The following is a 23,839-nucleotide window of genomic DNA, read 5'->3' on the forward strand; positions in this document are numbered from 1 at the left end:
GTGGTGCGCCGCTACTTCTCCAGTCAATGGTAATTTTATGGAACAAAATTAACTTTTTATTTATTTTATATGAGCGCATTCACAACCACAGGATGTTGTTAATCGAGGACCACCTGTACGGACTTCCCTCGCCGCTGCGTCGTTCTATCACGATTTTTCCCAAAACATATTGCTGTAATCAATCATGCTAGTTTGCGGTTGAATACGCCTTATTATTAGTCATAAAATCAGCATATTAAAGCACATCTTAACATATTTTTAATTCATTCATTTTCTACTGAGGGCGAGAGGCGGGGTACACCCTGGACTGGTGGCCAGCCAATCACAGGGCACATATAGACAAACAACCATTCACACTCACATTCATACCTATGGACAATTTGGAGCCGCTAATTAACCTAGCATGTTTTTGGAATGTGGGAGGAAACCGGAGTACCCGGAGAAAACCCACGCATGCACGGGGAGAACATGCAAACTCCACACAGAGATGGCCGAGGGTGGAATTGAACCCTGGTCTCCTAGCTGTGAAGTCTGCGCGCTAACCACTTGACCGCCGTGCCGCCCTTAACATATTTTTGAAGCGAATAAAATAAAAACAGAAGATGCATTCAAAGACGCTGTGAAATGTACTTGAGCACCAAAATGACAGGCTTTTATTGCAGATTTGAATTGTTTCAAAACACCACGATCCCACGAATAAAAACACGTGCTACTTTTGCTGTAGTAACCTACCAAGCTGAAAATTAACTCTCATCCCCTGACATCATCACTTTTGCGCTACTATATTTAGCAATACATGTGTAAAGTTGACTATAGGGCTGCTAGTTCATGTCTACGAGGCTTTAATAAAGTTAAAACTTTTTTTTTCCTAGAAAATATTCCATTTAAAAATAAGGTATCCTACTTACTGAAATTCACTTATCATTACTGTACATGTAAAAGTGTATAAAGTACACAACACTGCTTCTTGGAAATAAAGCTCATTAGCATTAAAGCTACAGACTCGCACAGTGGTGCATTTCTAACGATCAAAATTCCAGCTTCCGGGTCTGATTTTGAACGACACACTACTCTGAGACTCGTTTAACATTGCTTAAAAAGTATTTTGTGTCCATGTTTTTGTTTGGAGTTAGCATCAAATTCGTAGCAAAAATAGACTTCTGTTGTTGTCGTGATGGACAAAGCCAAACGGACATGTAATGGGACATACCATAATGGCATGGCGGTCCCCCGGCCTATTACACAAGTAGCTATCAGCTCACAGACAGACCTTGGAAGCGTATTCCCAACAGTGGCTGTATCTTGGCTCCGGCACCGTCATTCCTGTCTTTTTTTTTTTTTTTTTTTGCTCCTCCATGACTTTTTTTTTCCCTCCTGCTGTTTGACTGAACAAATGCATCAGCTTGCGTCATGAGACAGCATCCCCCGCAGCCAATAAGTTGCATGAGGAGATGTGGGGAGAAAATTGGAATCTTGACAAGTATGATTGGCATGTGTGTTTCTCCCACGGTAGCCTTATAAAAAATAAAAAAATAAAAAAACGTGCCTACAAACTGCAACTGCAAAGCCATTTTGCCGCTTGCGTAAAATGACGTCACCCTATTGACACTACATGATTTAACACATGAGGCCGTGTCGCTTTCATTTTCCCGCAAAAAAACACCTTCTATCGCCATGGCTTTTTGATAGACTCAAACATAAAGTGGATGTGAGCCGTGATGGCGAAGCATATCCCACGGCTACTATGGTAATAGAAGAGCAGGACATAAAAAAAAAAAAAAAGGTGAATTAAATTCCAAGTAAAATCGAGCTTGGCTTGAAAGCACCAGAGTGTGACTACCGTCTATGTGCAGAGCGGGATTGCACATCAATTGGGGGGGTTTGGGGGGGGGGACAGGACCAAAAGGAGGAAATTGGCGATGCCCATTAACTACCCTCGCTATGCAAAGCAAGGCTGCAGAGTTTTATTGCTACTTCCTACCACTCTCATTTTACAGCGCGGAGCAGCACAATAAGATCAAACCAATTCATCGCTGAGCAAATTTGCGACTCTATTCAGTCAAAACAAAAAACCCAGAGTGAAACACAGAAGTCATTCTGAGCTCCAAAGGATGCGGACAAGAAAATTAATTCAATAAATTATAGTCGGAAACTTGCTTTTATTGATGAGAAATGTGTATTAAAAGTTTTTGCTTGGTGGTACAAAAATAATATTGACTATTGTAGCTGTTATTGTAGCAGCTAACACAAAAAACTGTATTTATCCGGCGGACTAGCATGACGCCTCGCTTTATTAGAGCCCTACCGGCATGAACTAGCACTTTTATCGTCACCTTTTGCACTTTTATTACCAAATATGGTCAATATAATGAAAGAAAATAAGCCATTTAAAGTGGAAGTGCACTTGTTTTTCCCTTTTCTGTGCATTCTACCGTAAGAAAACAAATTAATATGAGCTCGCTAACAACGGACATTATAAGGAAATACGCTAAAACTTACAAAAAACCCTTAAAAACCACCAACAATGTTCCATTTATATAACGGACTTCTATATAACCAATATATTGTGGCAGCTAACACAAAAAACTATATTTATCCGGCGGACTAGCATGACGCCTCGCTTTATTAGCACCTTTATCGTCACCTTTTACACTTTTATTACCAAATATAATAGATCTAATGAAAGAAAATAAGCCATTTAAAGGGGAACTGCACTTTTTTTACATTTTTTCACCCTTTTCTGTGCATTCTAGCGTGAGAAAACTAATTAATATGAGCTAGCTAACAACGGACATTATATGGAAATACGCTAAAACTCACAAAAAAACCCTTAAAAACCACCAACAATGTTCCATTTATATAACGGACTTCTATATTAACCAAGCTACAGCGATATTGTTATTGTAGCAGCTAACACAAAAAACTATATTTATCCGGCGAACTAGCATGACGCCTCGCTAGCCGCCGAAAGAGTGGATACTTAGCTCTTAATTTCACTATGAAGACTCAACAACAACTGTTAGCGTTTTTTTTACCTGAGCACTGGAGCACACGTCGTAAGTGTTTTAGCTATATCTATGCTAATGTTGTTGACGGAAGTAGCGGAAGCTAAATACTCAAATGAAATCAGTACATCGAGGGAAGAAGTATTCGGTATTACGACCAGCGCTGAATGCTACAGTACATATCAATATATGTTTTGATGCGTTTTTTAATGCCTTATATTATTTTAGTTCATTTAGCCATTTTAATGCATGAAAATTCTTAATTTAAATAAAAAAATACTGATTCAATATGCATATTTTGAACTAATAATAGCAGAATTTGAACGTTTCCTGTCATATTTCACCGTCGTAACAACAGTTTGACCCTGGAACGGATTATTTCTGTATCCGTTATTTCGAAATCCAAACAAACAGCTCATGTCCAAGTTTTTCCGCAGTAATCTTAATAATAAAAAAGTCTATGTGGAGGAACGAAAACGGTGTCTTTTGGGGCTAATCGCCTCAGAGCAGGACGCTATCGATGATTTCTCAACGTTGGGAAGGCACAAAAATCCAAAAGTAATACTGACCTTTTGACCTATTTGGGTGCACTTGTAGTGTCATCATGCATACCGTATATGTTTTTTTCTGTAAATACGTGCCCTATTTGACGAGACCACTCTTATAAAATGTCAAGGCCGCCCACCCAGTGGTTGAAAAAAGGATCTCGGCAGATCGACAGACAGACAGACAGACAGACAGAGAACCACGTAGCCTGCCTGCCAACCACTTAAAAAGATGGAACATAATCCAGGCAGCAATTAAATGTCCTTCAAAACACATTCGGGCCAAACATTTCCTGCCTTGCATGTAATTTGTGCCAGAGGAAGGGTTGCTAAGCACCGCGGTCTGCTGTGGGGGGAGCGATGTGGTCTTTGCTTGAAGATAAAAAAATAAAAAAATAAAAAAAAAATTGCACCGCCTCAACATTAGACTGCCGCAATGTAAATAATTATGATGCAACTGGCTGCTGTGACGCTCCACTTGATTGCAAGCGCATCCTCGCCGCTCCACAAGTCTTGGCAGCGCAATCAAGTGGGAAGAGGACCTGGGGGGGGGCGGCGTTGAGTCCGGTGGCACTCTGTAAAATTCCAACTGCAAATTCCACAACAACGGCGCAGCGCTCCGAGGTGTGTCCCCAGTTTAGCCCTGGCGCCGTCTTATCAGGCGTCGGCAGATTCCGCCCTGTCAGGGAGCACCGGCGGGGCCCCCAGCTGGGATTGATGGCAACCCGCCCACTCCGGGAATGGCTGCCCACCGTGTCCCGGTCGAGTGGAGTCACCGGGTGCCAGCGCCCACGGCGAGACAAGCAGCTGAGGTCAGGGAAACACGGGGCTAAGCCCGGGATAAACACTGGATTTAGACTTTGGCGCTGCTGGGATTCACACTGGATCCATCACCTCGCCGCACACCTTGTCACCGCGCTCTCGCGGGCACACACTGTTCCGGTCCCGCTGCAGCCCAGTCACACAATTTACTGACAGCGCTGCACCATGAATGGACTGTAATATCTCCACAATCCTGCAAAGAAAGAATCACTCTCTCTTATTCCACGCTTCAACGCGCGCCGCTGAAGGATCCTGGCGGAGGAAAAGTTGTGTTGTTCCGTGTCGGGGGCTGCAATGCACCGCGACGCCTTCACAATTGCGCGGCTTGTTCCCTGACATGCCTTTTAGGATGAAAAAAAAATACTTTCAGAAAGGCCATGCTTTTTGGAAGACAACACCGAAAAGAGATGAACAACAAAGGCCAGCTGGAGCAGAACCTCCGAAGAAATGAAAAACATGCGGCTAAAAATCACACAAAGCTTACATTACTTGCGTGGGCATTTTGATTTTTCTTTGGAGCGGCGTCAATAAGAGAGAAATATAGCAAAGGAGTCTTGAATTAGCAGCATGTCGAAGGCTACTAGCCTGTGGCTGTAGGCAACTTCTGTTTTTTGTATGTGTATTGAGTGGTGGTCAGGATCCAGCGGCTTTATCTCGGTTTTCGTACAATACTAGTCCCTTTGCCCCGTCCTGTATCGTTGTGTTCCAAACTCACTGTTTTTTTTTAATGAACTGCAAAAATAACCTGCCATGGGGCTAAAGAAAGTTGAAAGTGACAGCATTTTTGTGGATATTTATATATATTTTTAATAAATATTATTTATAAATATTATTTATAAATATTTTAGTTGTATTTATATTATATTTATATTATATTTAGAGTTAAGAGCATTAAAAAAACCTTCTAAATGTGTTTTTTTAACATTATTAAAGCCCTACAGGCATAAACTAGCACTTTTATCGTCACCTTTTACACTTTTATTACCAAATATGGTCGATATAATGAAAGAAAATAAGCCATTTAAAGGGGAACTGCACTTTTTTTCCCTTTTCTGTGCATTCTAGCGTAAGAAAACAAATTAATATGAGCTAGCTAACAACGGACTTTACATGGAAATATGTTAAAACTCATAAAAAAAAACCTTAAAAACCGCCAACAATGTTCCATTTATATAACCGACTTCTATATTAACCAAGCTACAGCGATATTGTTATTGTAGCAGCTAACACAAAAAACTATATTTATCCGGCACACTAGCATGACGCCTCGCTAGCGGCCGGAAGAGTGGATACTTAGCTCTTAATTTTCACGATGAAGACTCAACAAAAAAAATTTTCACACGTTTTGTGCTGGAAGACACAGCCATCCCAATGAAATCGGACATATTAAGTGTTGTAGCTATATTTATGCTAATGTTGTTGACGGAAGTAGCAGAAGCTAAATGCTCGATGTGAAATCAGTACATCGAGGGAAGAAGTATTCGGTATTACGACCAGCTCTGAATACTACAGTATACATCAATATATGTTCCGATGTGTTTTTTGAATGCCTTATATTATTTTAGTTCATTTAGTCATTTTAATGCTTAAAAATGCTTAATTTAAATAAAAAAATACTGATACAATATGCATATTTTGAACTAATAATAGCAGAATTTGAACGTTTTCTGTCATATTTCACCGTCGTAAGAGTTAAACTATGTAATAAAGGTCTTATGATGATGACAGTTTGACCCTGGAACAGATTATTTCTGTATCCGTTAAATCCAAACAAACATCTCATGTCAGAGTTTCCGCTGTAATCTTAATAATAAAAAAAAAGTCGGTGTGGGGGAATGAAAACGGTGTCTTTTGGGACTAATCGCCTCGGAGCAGGACGCTATCGATGAGTCATTTCTCAACGCCGCTTTGCAAGTCCTGGAAGGGGGGGACAGCGGGGGTAAGAAGGGCCGCTCCGGGAGATTTATAGGTTGGTCCCTTAGCTTTTATTGCACAGGGGGGTTAAAATGTCATTTTAATAACACAGAGATATTAGAGCTCGCAAACCTGGCTCGAGCACTTTTGTTCTGGTTCACTGTGGTCTGATTTATCTGGCGTATAAATATTGAACACACTGGGAATGCTATGGCGGCATGCAAACGTATAGCTGGAGTATTATCTAATGTCCTTGACTGCCAATGTACTATGGAAGATTAAAGTTTTTGAAAAAAAAAGAAACTTTCACAGCCATTCCCCGCTAAATCACTGCAGGGATGTTTGAGGGTACGACGGAGCGCGGAATTCCTTAATGACTTCCATTCTATTATTGCGCCCGCATATTCTCAGCAGCAGAGTGTGAAAGCCATTGAAGAGACTGATAGAACGTCTCCGACGCTCCAATGGCGGTTCGCACATCGGCGCCGAGCACGCTTCCATTGAGGCTGTCTAGATGGGAAAACCTCTCGCCTTCTGCTGCTATTATGTGATGCGGTCACACATGATTCTCACCCGGAATTCATCCAAATTGGATAATCCGACACTTGGAAAAGGCGTGGTTTTTAGCGGGGAGGTCAGGACTCTTGTGTTGGGGCGCCATTAAAAAAAAAAAAAAAATTCAGAGCGCAGAGGACTCATGAAGGTGATTCCATCCGCTGGCCACAGGATACTGGGTTGCTCTTTACTGCGATTACAACATTGGTTCTGTTGCTGTTTTCCGCTTTCTCATGCACTCCACATTATTTACAGGTAAAATATATATTTGTTAAAAATTTTGTCCGCAGGCCTTCAATAGACAAATAACCTTTTACCGTTCCTTAGTAATCAGCAGTAGAACATAGATAAGTTGCAGGAAAATATTTGTTCCCAACTAAAATGTCAAGTATGACTTTTTGCTTTTGTGACAGCTCAAATATGAGCAGTTTGATCCTTGCCGCTACGACTGGTTTGATTGGTTCAATTGTATGCGGTAAACATGCTGTTATAGAGCATTTGCAGGAAAATATTTGTTCCCAACTAAAATGTCAAGTATGACTTTTTGCTTTTTTGACAGCTCAAATATGAGCAGTTTGATCCTTGCCGCTATGACTGGTTTGACTGGTTCGATTGCATGTGGTAAACATGTTGTTATAGATCAGGGGTCGGCAACCTTTACTATGAAAAGAGCCATTTCACCCACTTGCCCACTAAAGAAAAATAGCCTGGAGCCGCAAAACGTTGTATGTTTAAAACAACATTGGAGGGAAAAAAAAAGACGAGTTGGAGTACTCTTGCTAGTACTGGAGATAAACTTTTGTTTTTAAATGAGCTCTAATTTATTTTTTAGAATCGTCAAATAACTCATTAATAATAATTAATAACTCAAATAACTCAAAGTATTACTCATTTCCCTTCATGTTAACCTGTCAGAGAGAACTGGATAGCATCCTGTCTGCTCATTCAGTCACCAGTCAGAACTCAGTCAGGATGCATTCATGGTCTCACACAAAGTTGGATTTTTGTAAACTCATAACAAAGACGTGCATTTTCACCACACGGGTGCTAAAAAATATTCAAGCATTGCAAAGGGAGCCGCAACAAAGAGGCTGGAGAGCCACATGCGGCTCTGGAGCCGCGGGTTGCTGACCCCTGTTATAGATCATTTGCAGGAAAATATTTGTTCCCAACTAAAATGTCAAGTATGACTTTTTGCTTTTGCAACAGCTCAAATATGAGCAGTTTGATCCTTGCCGCTACGACTAGTTCGAATGGTTCGATTGCAAGTGGTAAACATGATAGATAATTTGCAGGAAAATATTTGTTCCCAACTAAAATGTCAAGTATGACTTTTTGCTTTTGTCACAGCTCAAATATGAGCAGTTTGATCCTTGCCGCTACGACTGGTTCGATTGCATGTGGTAAACATGTTGTGATAGATCATTTGCAGGAAAATATTTGTTCCCAACTAAAATGTCACGTATGACTTTTTGCTTTTGTGACAGCACAAATATGAGCAGTTTGATCCTTGCCGCTACGACTGGTTTGACTGGTTCGATTGCATGTGGTAAACATGCTGTTATAGATAATTTGCAGGAAAATACTTGTTCCCAACTAAAATGTCATGTATGACTTTTTGTTTTTGTGACAACTCAAATATGAGCAGTTTGATCCTTGCCACTACGACTGGTTCGACTGGTTCGATTGCATGCGGTAAACATGTTGTTATAGATCACTTGCAGGAAAATATTTGTTCCCAACTAAAATGTCAAGTATGACTTTTTGCTTTTGTGACAGCTTAAATATGAGCAGTTTGATCCTTGCCGCTACGACTAGTTCGATTGCATGTGGTAAACATGTTATAGATACTTTGCAGGAAAATATTTGTTCCCAACTAAAATGTCAAGTATGACTTTTTGCTTTTGTGACAGCTCAAATATGAGCAGTTTGATCCTTGCCGCTACGTCTGGTTTGACTGGTTCGATTGCATGTGGTAAACATGTTGTTATAGATCATTTGCAGTAAAATATTTGTTCCCAACTAAAATGTCAAGTATGACTTTTTGCTTTTGTGACAGCTCAAATATGAGCAGTTTGATCCTTGCCGCTACGACTGGTTCCAATGGTTTGATTGCATGTGGTAAACATGTTGTGATAGAGCATTTGCAGTAAAATATTTGTTCCCAACTAAAATGTCAAGTATGACTTTTTGCTTTTGCGACAGCTCAAATATGAGCAGTTTGATCCTTGTCGCTACGACTGGTTCGATTGCATGCGGTAAACATGTTGTTATAGATAATTTGCAGGAAAATACTTGTTCCCAACTAAAATGTCAAGTATGACTTTTTGCTTTTGTGACAGCTCAAATATGAGCAGTTTGATCCTTGCCACTACGACTGGTTCGACTGGTTCGATTGCATGCGGTAAACATGTTGTTATAGATCACTTGCAGGAAAATATTTGTTCCCAACTAAAATGTCAAGTATGACTTTTTGCTTTTGTGACAGCTCAAATACGAGCAGTTTGATCCTTGCCGCTACGACTGGTTCGATTGGTTCGATTGCATGCGGTAAACATGTTGTTATAGATCATTTGCAGGAAAATATCTGTTCCCAACTAAAATGTCAAGTATGACTTTTTGCACTTGTATGACAGTCAAGTTAAAAAATAGATATTTTTGACACCAACTTCACCAGCTTTGTTTCAGGTTTTGTTGTGGTTAACTTCTTTTTACGCTTTTTTTGTATCATTCATGTTGTTACCCAGATACATGAAGTCAGCCTGCACTGACTGGGTTGAATCATGCTCAGGAGAGCAGATGAGTTAAATCCTGGTGGTTTTGCTGCTTGTGGTGATGGTAGCGGCTCAGCTCTCAGAACATTCCAAGTGCCAGTTGGCTGCAAGTCCTCCTGTGCACAGTAAAGATAGAGCTACATTGCTAATTAATCCCAATACACACAGGAGGAAGTGTCCATGAAAGATTGAAAAAAAACACTGCAATCGCAAATCTGGGCACAGATTGAAGACGACCAAAACTGCACAAAAATTTGCAATCAAGTTACTCAAACATACTGTATGTTGGGCGAGAGGCGGGGGTACACCCTGGACTGGTGGCCAGCCAATCACAGGGCACATATATAGACAAACAACCATTCACACTCACATTCATACCTATGGACAATTTGGAGTCGCTAATTAACCTAGCATGTTTTTGGAATGTGGGAGGAAACCGGAGTACCCGAATTGAACTCTGGTCTCCTAGCTGTGAGTCCTGTGTGCTAACCACTCGACACCGTACAGCCCCTTTTTTTTCCTTTTATTTACAAATTTGGGTAATAAGAGTTTAAAAGTCAATATAGGGGTGTTATTTTATGTCCAGAGGGCTCTAATAATGCCTAAATATTCATTCATTTTCTACCGCTTATCCTCACGAGAGTGGCAGGGGGGGTGCTGGAGCCTATCCCAGCTGTCTTCTGGCGAGAGGCTGGGGTACACCCTTCACTGGTGGCCAGTCAGCCAATCACAGGGCACATATAGACAAACAACCATTCACACTCACATTCATACCTATGGACAATTTGGAGTCGCTAATTAACCTAGCATGTTTTTGGAATGTGGGAGGAAACCGGAGTACCCGGAAAAAACCCACACCCGAGTGCCCAAGTGTGGAATTGAACTCGGGTCTCCGAGCTGTGTCCCCCAAGTTGTATCATCATTAGACAAATGCTCAAGGACTTATTGGTAAATAGCCGCTAAGTCCCGCCCCGTTTTGCTTAATAGCGTCCATGTTTGTCAACCAATCTTGTTCAAATTTATCAGGTGTGACCAAATTATGATTATGCTTCAAACACACTGTTTTTTAATTGAGCTGTGTGAGAATTTTCAAGTCAATTCAACTTATTTGGGGTTTTTGATAACAGAAAAATAATAGCACAAATAACACAGTAGAGGGCATGTGTTTTGACAATTTGTCACCCTTTTATAGAAGTTAGCCGACACAAATACTTGACATCCACTTATGAATGAACATCAAATGTTTCTTCTTGCAAAGACACACACACACACACGCACACACACACACCCTCCATAGATAACATGTGATAGATGATCTCATCTCCGTTCCCCAGTTTACTTATCACAGGCGTGTGCAGCAGGTGTTTGCCCCCTCAAATTAAAGGCCACTTTGTTTGAACAGCGCCGATGTCACATGGCTGCAAACATCCGTAAGCCCCTCGTCCGTTAGCGGCACATTAAGCCGAGATGAGCTATACATTCAAATATACAATACGCATCATTCACAAACAACCAAGACACGCTCTGCTTAAATTGTCTTTATCATGACAACGCCAAGTCTTGACCATTAGAACAAAATCAAGGTTTTATATAATCCCAGTTTCCCTGAATGAGCCATTCCAGTAGCAGATGGTACTGTTTTCCTTTCTTCCTCGTGTATATTTTATATTTAATGCGGTGGTAGCTCAAACACAATCTGTTAGGGGATGCTGGTCAGATTTGGAAACGGTGGCGATATAAAAGCATCATGTGATGTCTTCTCAACAGCGCCTCTGCTGGCTAAAGCTGGGAAGGGCGCTCTATTTTCTGTACAACTACAGACCACATACAGAAAAGTGAAATATTTTGTAAAGCGACACTTGTAGATTTGCGAAGATGTTGTATATATTTCAAGAAAAAAACTGCATCCCAACTTTGTTATAAGTGTATCAATATCTTTTTTTTTTATTTTCCAAATATTTCAACTTTGTTCTTAAATAATCTGTGTGAATTTTCCTCTCACAATATGACTATATTCGCAACCTATCTGTACTTTATTCTCACAATAATAACTTTTTCTCTAACCTAATTTTCTGTAAATTACAACTTTTTGTTTTGTCTCATAATATTAAAACTTAAATAAAATAAAAAAAACAATTTTCTTTCAATTTTTAACTTTATATTACTAAAATTACATTATTTTACCTCATATCACAAGTTTATTCTCAGAAAATTATTATTTTTTCCCGTTAGAATCCAAATTCTTTTTTTTACTTTATTCTGGTAAAATTAGAGCTGTTTTTTTCATTTTTTTTTAAAATTTTCAATTCAATTTTCAATTTTTCAACTTTGTTCTTAAATAATCTGCGTGAATTTTCCTCTCACAACATGACTATATTCACATCCTATTTTTACTTTATTCCCACAATAATAACTTTTTCTTCAACTTAATTTTCTGTAAATTACAACTTTTTGTTTTGGCTTTGTCTCATAATATTAAAACTTAAATAAAATACCTATTTTCTTCTTTTAATTTTAACTTTATATTATTAAAATTACATGATTTTATCTCATATCACAAGTTTATTCTGAGAAAATTACTACTTTTTCTCATTAGAATATGATAAGAAAAAAATTTGTACTTTATTCTGGTAAAATTACAAAAGTTCTTTTCTATTTTTTTTTAGTTTTTTAGTTTATTTTCCAACTATTTCAACTTTGTAAATTTTCCTCACATAAATACAACTTTCCTTTAATAATATTTTGACTTTATTTATTTATTCATCTTAATTCCATTTCAACTTTTTGCTATTAAAATGTCATTTTTGCTCATAATATTCTCATAAAATTGACAAACTCTTCATGATGGATTTATCAATGCATGGTGGCTTAAGTGTAAAAATAAGTTAAGCGCTGTTAATATTTGACATCTAAAACTCAGCCTTCTCATTGATAACAACAAAAGGTTCCTTGCTCGTAATAAACCGGAGAATAACTATTGTATTGCGTTTCATATTTATTTTACTGAAATTATGCATATTCGACGAGTCAAATTCATCTATTGGAGAATCATATGATGACGATATGATGTACAGGAATGGCGGCCTCTTTAGGGTTTATTTATTTTTCACGGACCTTAAAAGCCAGCAACACCTCCCATTTTATCTTATTTATGTAAACGTCTCATCCTCCTGTCTAATGAGCCCTTCGGCGTCCGCACGCCTCATGAAAGACGTCAACTTGAACACGAGCTCAACACGCCGCCGAAAGCCAGCGGTGATGAATCGGATGCTCGGCCCGGCACCGAGACGCTCTCTCATTGACTCCCATTAGCCAAACGCTGAATTATTCCCACGGTCAAACATCATTATGCGCCAGCGCTGTCCGGTGACCGACTGACCACGGGTGAACCCTCAAATTGATTTTTTTTTTTTTTTCGCCGTTTTTCTTTCTTTTACTGCCAAACACTACGGATGATACACATGCTTCTGTTTTCGGGCTAATAAAGCTGCAGTCAGAGTGAATGTCAGCAGCATCAGCAGATGATAAAAAAGCGGCGTAAACACACACACACACACACACAGGAAAAAGCGTTCACTCGACTTTCACAAATACAGGAAGTCACATGGTAAGAAACAGGTTGGACATATTGTAGAGGATTAAGGAGACAATAGGATTAAAGCAACGACTACAGTATCTCCTTTCAATTAATATGCTTAACATGCTTTGGATACAGCTGAAAAAAATACTTCAACCTGTACTAAGACCTCATGAATAGTCACGTTTATTGTACTCATTTATTTACTACCGCTGTGTAACTGTGCAACTGCAATTATGCCATAATCGCTATACTGCAGAAAATACAATAATAATAATAATAATGTTATTATGTAACCACTCATTGCCACACATAGATTGCAGTCCTGTGGGAAAATCCTTTTGATATCGCCGTCAGCCACCTTGTAAGAGCAAGGAACATAGTCCTAGTTCCAAAACGTGTCACACCAAGAACCACAAAAGGACCCCGTTAGCACGTTTAGCACGCCGAGAAACCCCAAAGGACAACCTAACCTACACTGTCAGAGCGGTAAAGTACACACTAAAGTACACACACTACTACTCAGTGGACTCCAAGGTCACTTTCTTCAGGACCGAAATGTACAAAAAAGAACTTTTTATACGGATACATGTGGAATATGGTACTTATCCTTATCAATTTTCCAGTTTTCCTTGAAAAACTCCCGTATTTTGAACTTCTATCCCGGCGCCCTCACATTTTAATTGTTTTTTTTCCCGTATTTTCATTTTCAATGGAAAAAAACATCTTCCAGACAATCAGGAAACATCAACCTAATACATCATTGAGTTGGTAAAGTCAGGCCTTCAAAATAAAAGCACTTCAGTAAAATAGTAACCACCACACTTGGGTATTTTCACTTTGTTCAGGCCCGAAAGCTACAAAAAATAACTTTATAAAATAATATATATAATATATATAATATAATAAATATAATTATATATATATATATATATATATATATATATATATAACTCTTGTATTTTGAACTTCTATACTGGTGCCCTCACATTTTAATTGTGTTTTTTCCCGTATTTTCATTTTCAATGGAAAAAAACATCAGGAAACATGAGTTGGTAAAGTCAGGCCTTCAAAATAAAAGCACTTCAGTAAAATAGTAACCACCACACTTGGGTCTTTTCACTTTGTTCAGGCCCGAAAGCTACAAAAAAGAACTTTATACGGATACATGTGGAATATGGTACTTATCCTTATCAAGCTTCCCGTTTTCCTTGAAAAACTCCCGTATTTTGAACTTCTATCCTGGCACCCTCACATTTTAATTGTGTTTTTTCCCGTATTTTCATTTTCAATGGAAAAAAACATCAGGAAACATGAGTTGGTAAAGTCAGGCCTTCAAAATAAAAGCACTTCAGTAAAATAGTAACACCACACTTGGGTCTGTCTTTCCACCATTCGCTGAAAATCTTTTCTTGATGGGAATTCTGGTGTAATAACCAGAATTTTTTTTCTTTTTTTCTGGAATATTAATACAAATATGGGACGGGTATGCATTATGGAAGTTCTATGTAATTCTAAACTGGTCGAGATGTGTTCCTAAACAGCAAGAGTCGAGAGTGAAGGGTAGAAAAGCCCAACTTTTCAGGCCGTTCACACCAATTTACCGTTTTTTTGACCAAAGTATTGAACTTAAGGTAACATGAAGTAAAACGGTACTAGTACTGCATGTTCCCAAGTCCATGAAGTTCACTAAAAGTAGAACTTACTAATGATTGGACTCCAAGAGTATCAATAAAAGCAGAACTTTTATTGAGTTTTAGTTATTAAGACAGTCTTAGAGTTAATTAGACTTCAGGGGAGCTGTTGGTACCTTTTCTAGCACCCCTACATCGACATAAACTTGCCACTTAAAGTCAAATTTTTGGATTTTGTGTTTTCAAGCTTGTTCCCAAGTGATGAAAGTGTCAGTAGAAACAAAACCTAAGATATTGTTCAAGTACTACAAATGTACCCTGTGCAGGTATTTACTGGATACTTTGTACATTCTTTGGTAATTAAAGCATAGTGTACCACAGAGGAGACGGACTGGACGTAGAAGGTTACTAGTGCGTACCCTCACGAACCGTACCGTACCCCAAATAAATGACGGTGATAGACCGAGACCCCTCACCTGTACCAGTCCAGACCCTTCTCGTAGTTCCTGTCGAAGAAGTGCGGCTCATTCCCAACGGCTCTGACGTCCGGATGCACCCTGAGAGCCTCCAGCAGCGCCCTGGTCCCCCCTTTCTTCACCCCAATGATAATGGCTTGCGGTAGCTTCTTCTCGCCGTAATCCGAGGTGCAGTTCACCCGCAGGTCGCTCTCCGTGGTGCTGACCGCACGGTTCCGCATCGGTTCAGTGACGGACGCCGCCTGAGTCCCGGTCCAGCTCGCATCCCTGGCGTGATCCTCCTCATCCTCTTCTTCTATGACTTCGTTCTCCTCCTGGTGCACGATGGAGACCACCGTGCTCCTGTGGGTGAACTGGTCCTGGGAGGATGTGGAGTAAAGTTGGTCCCTCACCAACGTGGTCTCCTCGGTAGCCAGCCGAGCCTGGTAGGCGAAGTTGTCCTGCAACGGGAACTGAAGCGAGTTGTAGCAGCTCATCAAGCTGTAGAACAAGTAGGTGACGGACAGGGAGAGCGTGAACATGAACAAGATCTTCCGGGGCACTTTAGAGGTGAAAGTGCTGGACCAGAATGCCATCTCTGACAGCAGGGGTCCTCTCAGAGAAGTGGACAGACATGTTTCCACTCCGGGTCTTGCATGGACAAGAAAGGAAGAAGAAGAAGAAAAAAAATCAAAAATCAGCAAGAACCAGTCCCTGCTGGATGCTGAAGATGGACGGAGCCGAGCCAAACATGCCGGATCGCATATTTATCAGGAGGTGGCGTGGAAGAGGACAAGCGGAGGAGGGAAGAAACGTCTCTTTTCTTCTTTTTTTTTTTTTTTTTTTTTTTTGAGGATCGATTTCCTGATATCTGACGTACAATGTCACAATTTATTGGAGCCAACTTGCAATGTTCGGCGTGGCTGGCGTCCTTCCAAATGCCAACAACCCGACGTGGAGTGGACAGAGTCAGAAAAGATGCTTCTCCGCGAAGTGGGGTCTCCTCTCCGCAAGTGCGCAGCACATCCGTCCAGAACCGAATCTCAGCTAATCCATGTAAACCATAATAATAATAATAATAATAATAATCCCCTGCAGCAATAACTGAGGATCTTTTGCTTACTTCTTCGTGTTTGTAGAAGAGGAGGCGCAAAAACAAAAAAAAAACCCCGCGTCCTTCTTGCTCGCTTGCGGCTTGTGGACGCGCTCACGCCGCCGATACGCGCGTCCGAACCTAACTCGCTCACTAACTCACTAACTCTCTCACTCGCGGGCGTGTGCGCACAATCATGTGTGCGCCACCTCGCTATACATATATAGCTCTATTATAATATGATTTTATTCCATAACCCCCCCCCCCCTTAAAAAAAATAAATAAATAACCGTATTGTTCTTTTTATCCTCCACATGATTGCGCACAAAAGCTCTTGTCTGCACCCTGCTGGTGTCCCATTGAAGCACTTAAACATGCAAACAAATAAAGTGAAGCAATGCAATCCTGCACTAATTCATGCAACAGTTCCGTGTGCACATGCGCACTACACATTTCCCGTTAAGGAAGGAGGCGCAGAAAAAAAAAAAAAGCTCACTCCTCTCTCTGATTCGCACATTTGCACACTTTATGTATGTGTGGAAGTAAGCGTAATAAGTCACATGATTAGGTACCCCCCCCCCAAACCCCCCCACCTGTGTTTTCCTATTCGTGCATTAATATGCAGCACAAGCAGCGTAGATTCTATTAGGATATAAATCATCAATATTGCATCACCTGGAATGATAATGAGATATCATCCCAGATGTCTTCCGGGGCGGAGAGGCGGGGTACACTCTGGAATGGTGGCCGGTCAATCAAACCCGCAACCGTCAGATGACCACTCTACCACATGATCGATGCCGCCCCCATAATAATAAGACATAAGACCCATACTTGTGTGTTACTATAAATGTGTGTTCCCTAAGAGAGCTGAGTGAAGGGTGGACAGGAAGTGATGTCAGGGGGTTCAGAGTTGAGATTCAGCTTGGTTATGACTTGTGTTTTTATTAGGGAAATATCGTTCATTCATGCAAAACAAAAAGTCTGGTGCTTGTGTGTCTCACCGAATATCATTATATTAGCATAATTTAGCATTTAGTATAATGTAGCATATTAGCATTTAGTCATGTTGCCATTTTTACAGATGGACTACATAACTATGGAGTTATGGAATACATAACTTTGGCTTAAATGCTTATGTTCATTCATTTTCTACCGCTTATCCTCACAAAGGTGGCGGGAAATGCTGGAGCCTATCCCAGCTGTCTGGAATTAACGCCACCATTTTGTTTTTTTTAGTGACTCAGAGGAGGTTATATTGGGAATATTATCCACCATTCGCTGAAAATCTTTTCTTGATGGGAATTCTGGTGTAAAGACCAGAATTTTCCCTTATTTTCTGGAATATTAATACAAATATGGGACGGGTATGCATTATGGAAGTTCTATGTAATTCTAAACTGTTCGAGATGTGCTCCTAAACAGCAAGAGTCGAGAGTGAAGGGTAGAAAAGCCCAACTTTTCAGGCTGTTCACACCAATTTACCGTATTTGACTTAAGGTAACATGAAGTAAAACGGTACAAGTACTGCATGTTCCCAAGTCCATGAAGTTCACTAAAAGTAGAACTTACTAATGATTGGACTCCAATAGTATCAATAAAAGCAGAACTTTTATTGATTTTTAGTGACTTTTAGAGGAGGTTATGAGGGGAATATTGTGGCTGTTCGGAGATATGCTAATTCATACCTGCAAAGCCGGCCTAAAGTCTGGTGCTTGTGTGTCTCACTGAATATCATTATATTAGCATTTTAGTCATGTCGCCATTTTTATGCTTGAAGATGCTTAATTTAGGCCAAAAATACATAACTTTGGCTTAAATGCTTATGTTCATTAATTGTCTACCACTTATCCTCACGGGGGGGTGCTGGAGCCTATCCCAGCTGTCTTTGGGCGAGACTGGTGGCCAGCCAATCACAGGGCACATATACTAGACAAACAACCATTCACACTCACATTCATACCTATGGACAATTTGGAGTCGCTAATTAGCCTAGCATGTTTTTCGAATGTGGGGGGGGCATGCAAACTCCAAGGGTGGAATTGAACTCACGTCTCCTAGCTGTGAGGCCTACGTGCTAACCACTCGGGGTCCGTGCAACCGCTGGGATGTTCAGTTAAGCCTTAATGGAAACACATCATTATCCGTGTGTCTGTAGCTTTAATGCAAATGAGCTGTTTGTCCACCTAGCTATGTGATGCAACGTCAAGCTTGGTTTGCTCATTTGCAAAATAAAAACATTAGATGATGAAACTCGCAGCTCTCATGTGTGTGGTTGATCGATGAATAAGTTGGCGGAGTCGGAGGCTTTACTTTAAGATGTGTAGTGAAGCCTGAAGTGCTGTGTGTGTGTGTACACACAGAGCAGGCTCGTCTAGCTTAGGTGTGGGTCGGAGTCTTAGATGGAGTCTTTGCACGGAGACGAGGTTAAAGACGGCTTGTCATCCCATACAAGACCTACCAAGCCTGGGCTGAAGCCCTGATGACAGAAGGTGTGGGTGTTGGCTTCCTCCAGTGGATGCACAACGACAACGCACCGTGGAGATGCTTTTTTTTTTTGTTTGTTTTTTGTTTTTTTTTCGTGCCACAAGCTCCAAAAGACTGCAAAAATAATTCTTGTCAAAAACTCTCTGGAGCGGGGCCTGCACAATTTCTCGCGCTGTCACGGCAAAATACATCAGACTGCCGGCAACTCGGAAACATATTTACAGCTCAGGTGCCGCGCCTTGCCACCTTGGTAGTCTGCTCTCCGAAGAGAAGACGTCCTCATGGTGAACTCCGGTGCCGTCCCAGACTGTCTACGACTACGGTGAGGGCGTTATGGGCAAAACACGCGCTGTAGCTTTAAGGGTTTTTTTCTGCATTATCGCCTAAATTGGTACGTACTTTTAGCGGACTGATGAGCAAATTTGAGCAAAATTGGTTGGAAAAACATGGCCGCCATCAGACCAAGCATGAGCGATACTTGGCAACTAATTGTACAAACGGTATTGAACATTTGTCATGTTTAGAAAACGGTAACAATATCTGTGTTACATGCCTGCTAGCATGTCATCCAGTTCATTTTGACCACAACCCTTAGGGGGCGCCAAAAATGCCAAATGTATGTAACCAGGACTACTGTTGTTGGACTAAACCAGGGGTGTCCAAAGTAAGCACATTCTCAAAATATAATTTGAAAAAAAATAGAAAAATCAGCCGTAATTTTAGAATATATTTAGAGAAAAAAAGTAATTTTGTAAAGAAATAAAAAGTTTTAATTTTCGGAGAATAAACTCATAATATTATGAAGAAAAGTAATCATTTTAGTCGCAGAGTTTAAATGTTAAATATTTTTTTTACCTTTTAAGCCTTGTTATATTATGAGAAACATTCAAAACAATAAAGCATTTTTTGTAAAATTAGGTTGCAAAGTTATAAAAGTCCAAATAATATGCTCATGGTCATAATTAATAATTAAAAAAACGGGTAAAGTCAAAATATTGAGGGAAAAAAGATGTAATCTATCAAGAAATATTAGTTACAAAAATAACGTTGCATATAGCTGAAATATTAAAATATGTTACTTTAAAAAAAATCTGAATATTAAGAGAAACATTCAACACAATGAATGAAGTTATTATAGGAATATTATGGGAATAAGGTCATAATTACGAGAAAAAAAATAATTAGAAAATAAATAAATAAAAATAAATAAAAACATGGGAAAATTTACAAGAAAATTTAAATAGGTTTTTAAAAACAGCAGAATTAGAGGAAAAAAATGTAATTCTATGAAATAAAGTTAAAATATTAAGAGTTGTTTTCCAAAGACATAAAAAAGCTGCAATTTTATGATAAAATGTGAGTGTATTGGAACTGGAAGGAATATAGAGAGGGGGGGGGGACGTTTTTGCTCCCATGACAATGCTTCTCTTTGGAGTTGCTGTAATTGTGCCCAATTATGTTGCTGTGCAGGGGCGGCTTTAAAGGGGGGGAAAAAAAAGTTGGCCATGTGTTACATCAGTCTAACATCAACTAAAGATGTGGCACAACACACACACACACACACACACACACTGTCACTTTTAACAAGACACAACATTTAATATCGACACAATCGGTAGTCTGTGTTAAATATGTAATGCATACATCTGAGTGTTGTGGGCATAACAGTGAAAGCTAAAAAAAATTGTGAATGATGTTGCAGAGTGGCAGCTTGTAACTTTTATTTTCATGTTTTATTATAATTATTATTTAACCGAAAGGAAAAATGGCCAAACCAACAATAATTGTGTTGAAACCCAAATAGGCTGTTTAAAAAAAAAAAAAAAAACTATATTGGCTTAATACCGTGTTGTATTGTGTATTCTGTTTTTTTTATTTTATCTTCTCGCATCGCTTGACCGGTCGCCGTCGTCTAAGCACTCCAGTGAACATGTGACCCACTGGATTCCCTGCCGGGGTTAATTGGTCCCCGTTTTTTTTTTTTTTTACCCCAAAGCCAAGCTACTGTGACTGTACGCAAATAGAACCAACAGAAATGAGGATCAATGGGGATTTGAACCGGTTCACACCTGCACAGTCTAATGAGATCCAAGCCGATATATGTATTCTTATTGTAGACGACCGCAATGTATCCCACTGGACACCCCCCCCACACACACACACACCCTTAAATGCAACCACCAGTCGTTTAATTGCTGCTTCTTGATCAGCTTGGGTGCTTGCATCGGTTATAAAGTCTGGACCCAAAAGGTCAACTGGAAGCGGGGCAAAGCCCAAAGGAGTCCTCTTGGGTGGCGGCGCGGGTGGGTGTGTGGGGGTTGGGGGGTATAGGTACAACTGAATTTAATATGCATCCATCACTTTTATCATCTAATTAGTGGTCGGTGTGGCAGCTCGGTCAACATTGCCGAGAAGTGGAATTATTGATCCGGTAAAAGGAGGGAATCTATCACCTCCACCTTGTCATCGACTCAGCTTGGACGTCGGCGTGTGAAGGAGCACATTTAGAGTCACGTGACATTCAGAGACTTGATGCACTTTACGGAATCTGAATAATGAGGTGATTAGTTCTGGTGCTTGTGTATCTGTAAGTGCAAACGGTGTTGTTTTTATAAAGTAAATGTTATGGTTTATTTTTTTCTTGTTTTTTTTTGGGATGTACTGATGTTAGCTAAATTCTACAAATTCTACAAAATACACCTCATGATAATTTTGTAATATTTTGACTTTATTTCCATAATATAACTTTTTCCATAGTCAGAACTGCGGGTGTGCACCCTTGTGGAGACGCGTTAAGGTCCCCCAAAGCGACTTGACATTAGAGCATGCCACCTCTCGGGGGCCCCCAGATGTGTCCGTGCTCGACTCCCTCAGCGTAATTAAGCCTGGATCTTCTGGGGGTGGGGGGGTTCCTTACCGGGGTCATTCATCAACTGGATCAGCGGTAAGATTAATGTGCACTTGATGCGGCGCTCCAATGGATTGATGCCACTTGCTGAGATCATTAGCGCTGGCCTCCATGTGACTGCTTTGAGGGGGGAAAAAAGGGGGGGGGGGTGTTTGCGGCTTTCCACGGTAAACGAACAGCCCATCACGGCCTAATTAAGAGATCATCGCAGACACTGGTGTGACCACGTCGGCGTACGGTAAACCATAACCGAAGGACAAACTAAATAGATTAGCCGCACCTGCTTAGTAGCAAAGTGCACGGCAATGGAAGTGCTGACAAATGTAAACGCAAAGGGGAACGACCAGGCAATGAGTCATTAAACGCCTCGCAATTCCCATAAGGATCACCGTACTGTACACCATCAGTATTACAGTACTTTTCAAAGTAGACCACTACTATTATTGTATTATATCATCATATAGAAAGGCACCTTGGATTACTTTTGGCTAGTTCATACCAATGTCATATACTGTTGGTGCTCAACCAGTGAGTCGCGGGTCATTACATGGGCATTCTTGTCTGAGCTATTAGCTTGCTACACCGCTGGACAATTTGGAGTCGCTAATTAGCCTAGCATGTTTTTGGAATGTTGGAGGAAACCGGAGTACCCGGAGAAAACCCACGCATGCACGGGAGAACATGCAAACTCCACACAGAGATGCCTGAGGGCGGAATTGAACTCTGGTCTCCTCGCTGTGAAGCCTGTGTGCTAACCACTTGCACACCGTGCAGCCCCTAAAAGATTTTATTTCCTTTTAGTTACAAATTTGGGTAATAAGAGTTTAAAAGTCAATATAGGGGTGTTATTTCATGTCTAGAGGGCTCTAATAATGCTTAAATATTCATTCATTTTCTACCGCTTATCCCCACGAGGATCGTGGGGGGTGCTGGAGCCTATGAGAAAACCAACACATGCACAGGGAGAACATGCAAACTCCACAGAGAGGTGGTCGAGGATGGAATTGAACTCGGGTCTCCTCGCTGTGAAGCCTGTGTGCTAACCACTCTTACGCGGCGCAGCCCCTAAAAGTAGGGGTGTTATTTCATGTCTAGAGGGCTCTAATAATGCTTAAATATTCATTCATTTTCTACCACTTATCCACATGAGGGTGCTGGGATAGGGTGCTGGAGCCTATCCCAGCTGTCTTCAGGCGAGAGGCGGGGTACACCCTGGACTGGTGGCCAGCCAATCACAGGGCACATATAGACAAACAACCATTCACACTCACATTCATACCTATGGACAATTTGGAGTCGCTAATTAACCTAGCATGTTTTTGGAATGTGGGAGGAAACCGGAATAACCGGAGAAAACCTACGCATGCACAGGGAGAACATACAAACTCCACACAGAGATGCCCGAGAGTGGGATTGAACTTGTGTCTCCAAGCTGTAAGGTCTGTGCGCTAACCACTCGCCCACCGTGCGGCCTAAATGCTTATGTTTTAGCTAATAATAGGCCAAACAGCATGTTTTATTAATTCATATGTTTTATGCCTTTTATATGCCTTGAAATTCAAAACGCAAAAATGACCTGACCCGATATCTGCTAGAGAAGAGCATGCTATAGTTTAGCATGCTAGCTAGTGCTATTACTTAGTCTTAATGTAAATTATATGTAAGCAATAAAAATGGCTTAAATGCTTCATTGAGGTCCATCTGTTTACTACGACTAAAGCAGGGCAAATTCTAAAATTAAAAAAAATTTCGATAGATTCTTCCTTAGCCCATGAGCAACTCCTCTACCAAGTTTGGTGGTACACAATGACTTGTGTAGTTTTTTTTGCAAAACAAACCGTAATCGCCAATCCATCTCATGGATGTAATTGGGTGGTCCAAGTGTACCTAATGAAGTGGAGTTGTGCGTTTCCATAGAAACAAGGCGTGCGATGCATCATAAATCAGGAAAGGATATTTCTCAGCTGCTGCAGCATTGTGGGATATCTCCTACCAGCCAAATATGAATAAGCCAATATAGGCGAAAAATGAGGGGAGGGTGGGCATCCACTGGTGTAATTGTGCATTGTG

General features: G+C 40.4%; 2 protein-coding genes across 4 annotated transcripts in view; one reads left to right on the top strand and one right to left on the bottom strand.

Annotated features, from left to right (window-relative positions):
* hs3st4 (heparan sulfate (glucosamine) 3-O-sulfotransferase 4) overlaps positions 1 to 16,546 on the bottom strand; it is a 113,824-nt gene extending 97,278 nt beyond the window's left edge. The window contains exon 1 of the mRNA XM_058048266.1: positions 15,303 to 16,546. Coding sequence (XP_057904249.1) covers positions 15,303 to 15,877 — 575 coding nt within the window. The 5' untranslated portion in view covers positions 15,878 to 16,546. The remainder of the gene's footprint in view (positions 1 to 15,302) is intronic.
* The window catches only part of hs3st2 (heparan sulfate (glucosamine) 3-O-sulfotransferase 2), a 216,467-nt gene that overhangs the window by 119,426 nt on the left and 73,202 nt on the right, over positions 1 to 23,839 (top strand). The gene's annotated exons all lie outside the window — the stretch shown is intronic.

This window comes from Doryrhamphus excisus, chromosome 15, assembly GCF_030265055.1.
Source record: "Doryrhamphus excisus isolate RoL2022-K1 chromosome 15, RoL_Dexc_1.0, whole genome shotgun sequence".
Taxonomy (NCBI): domain Eukaryota; kingdom Metazoa; phylum Chordata; class Actinopteri; order Syngnathiformes; family Syngnathidae; genus Doryrhamphus; species Doryrhamphus excisus.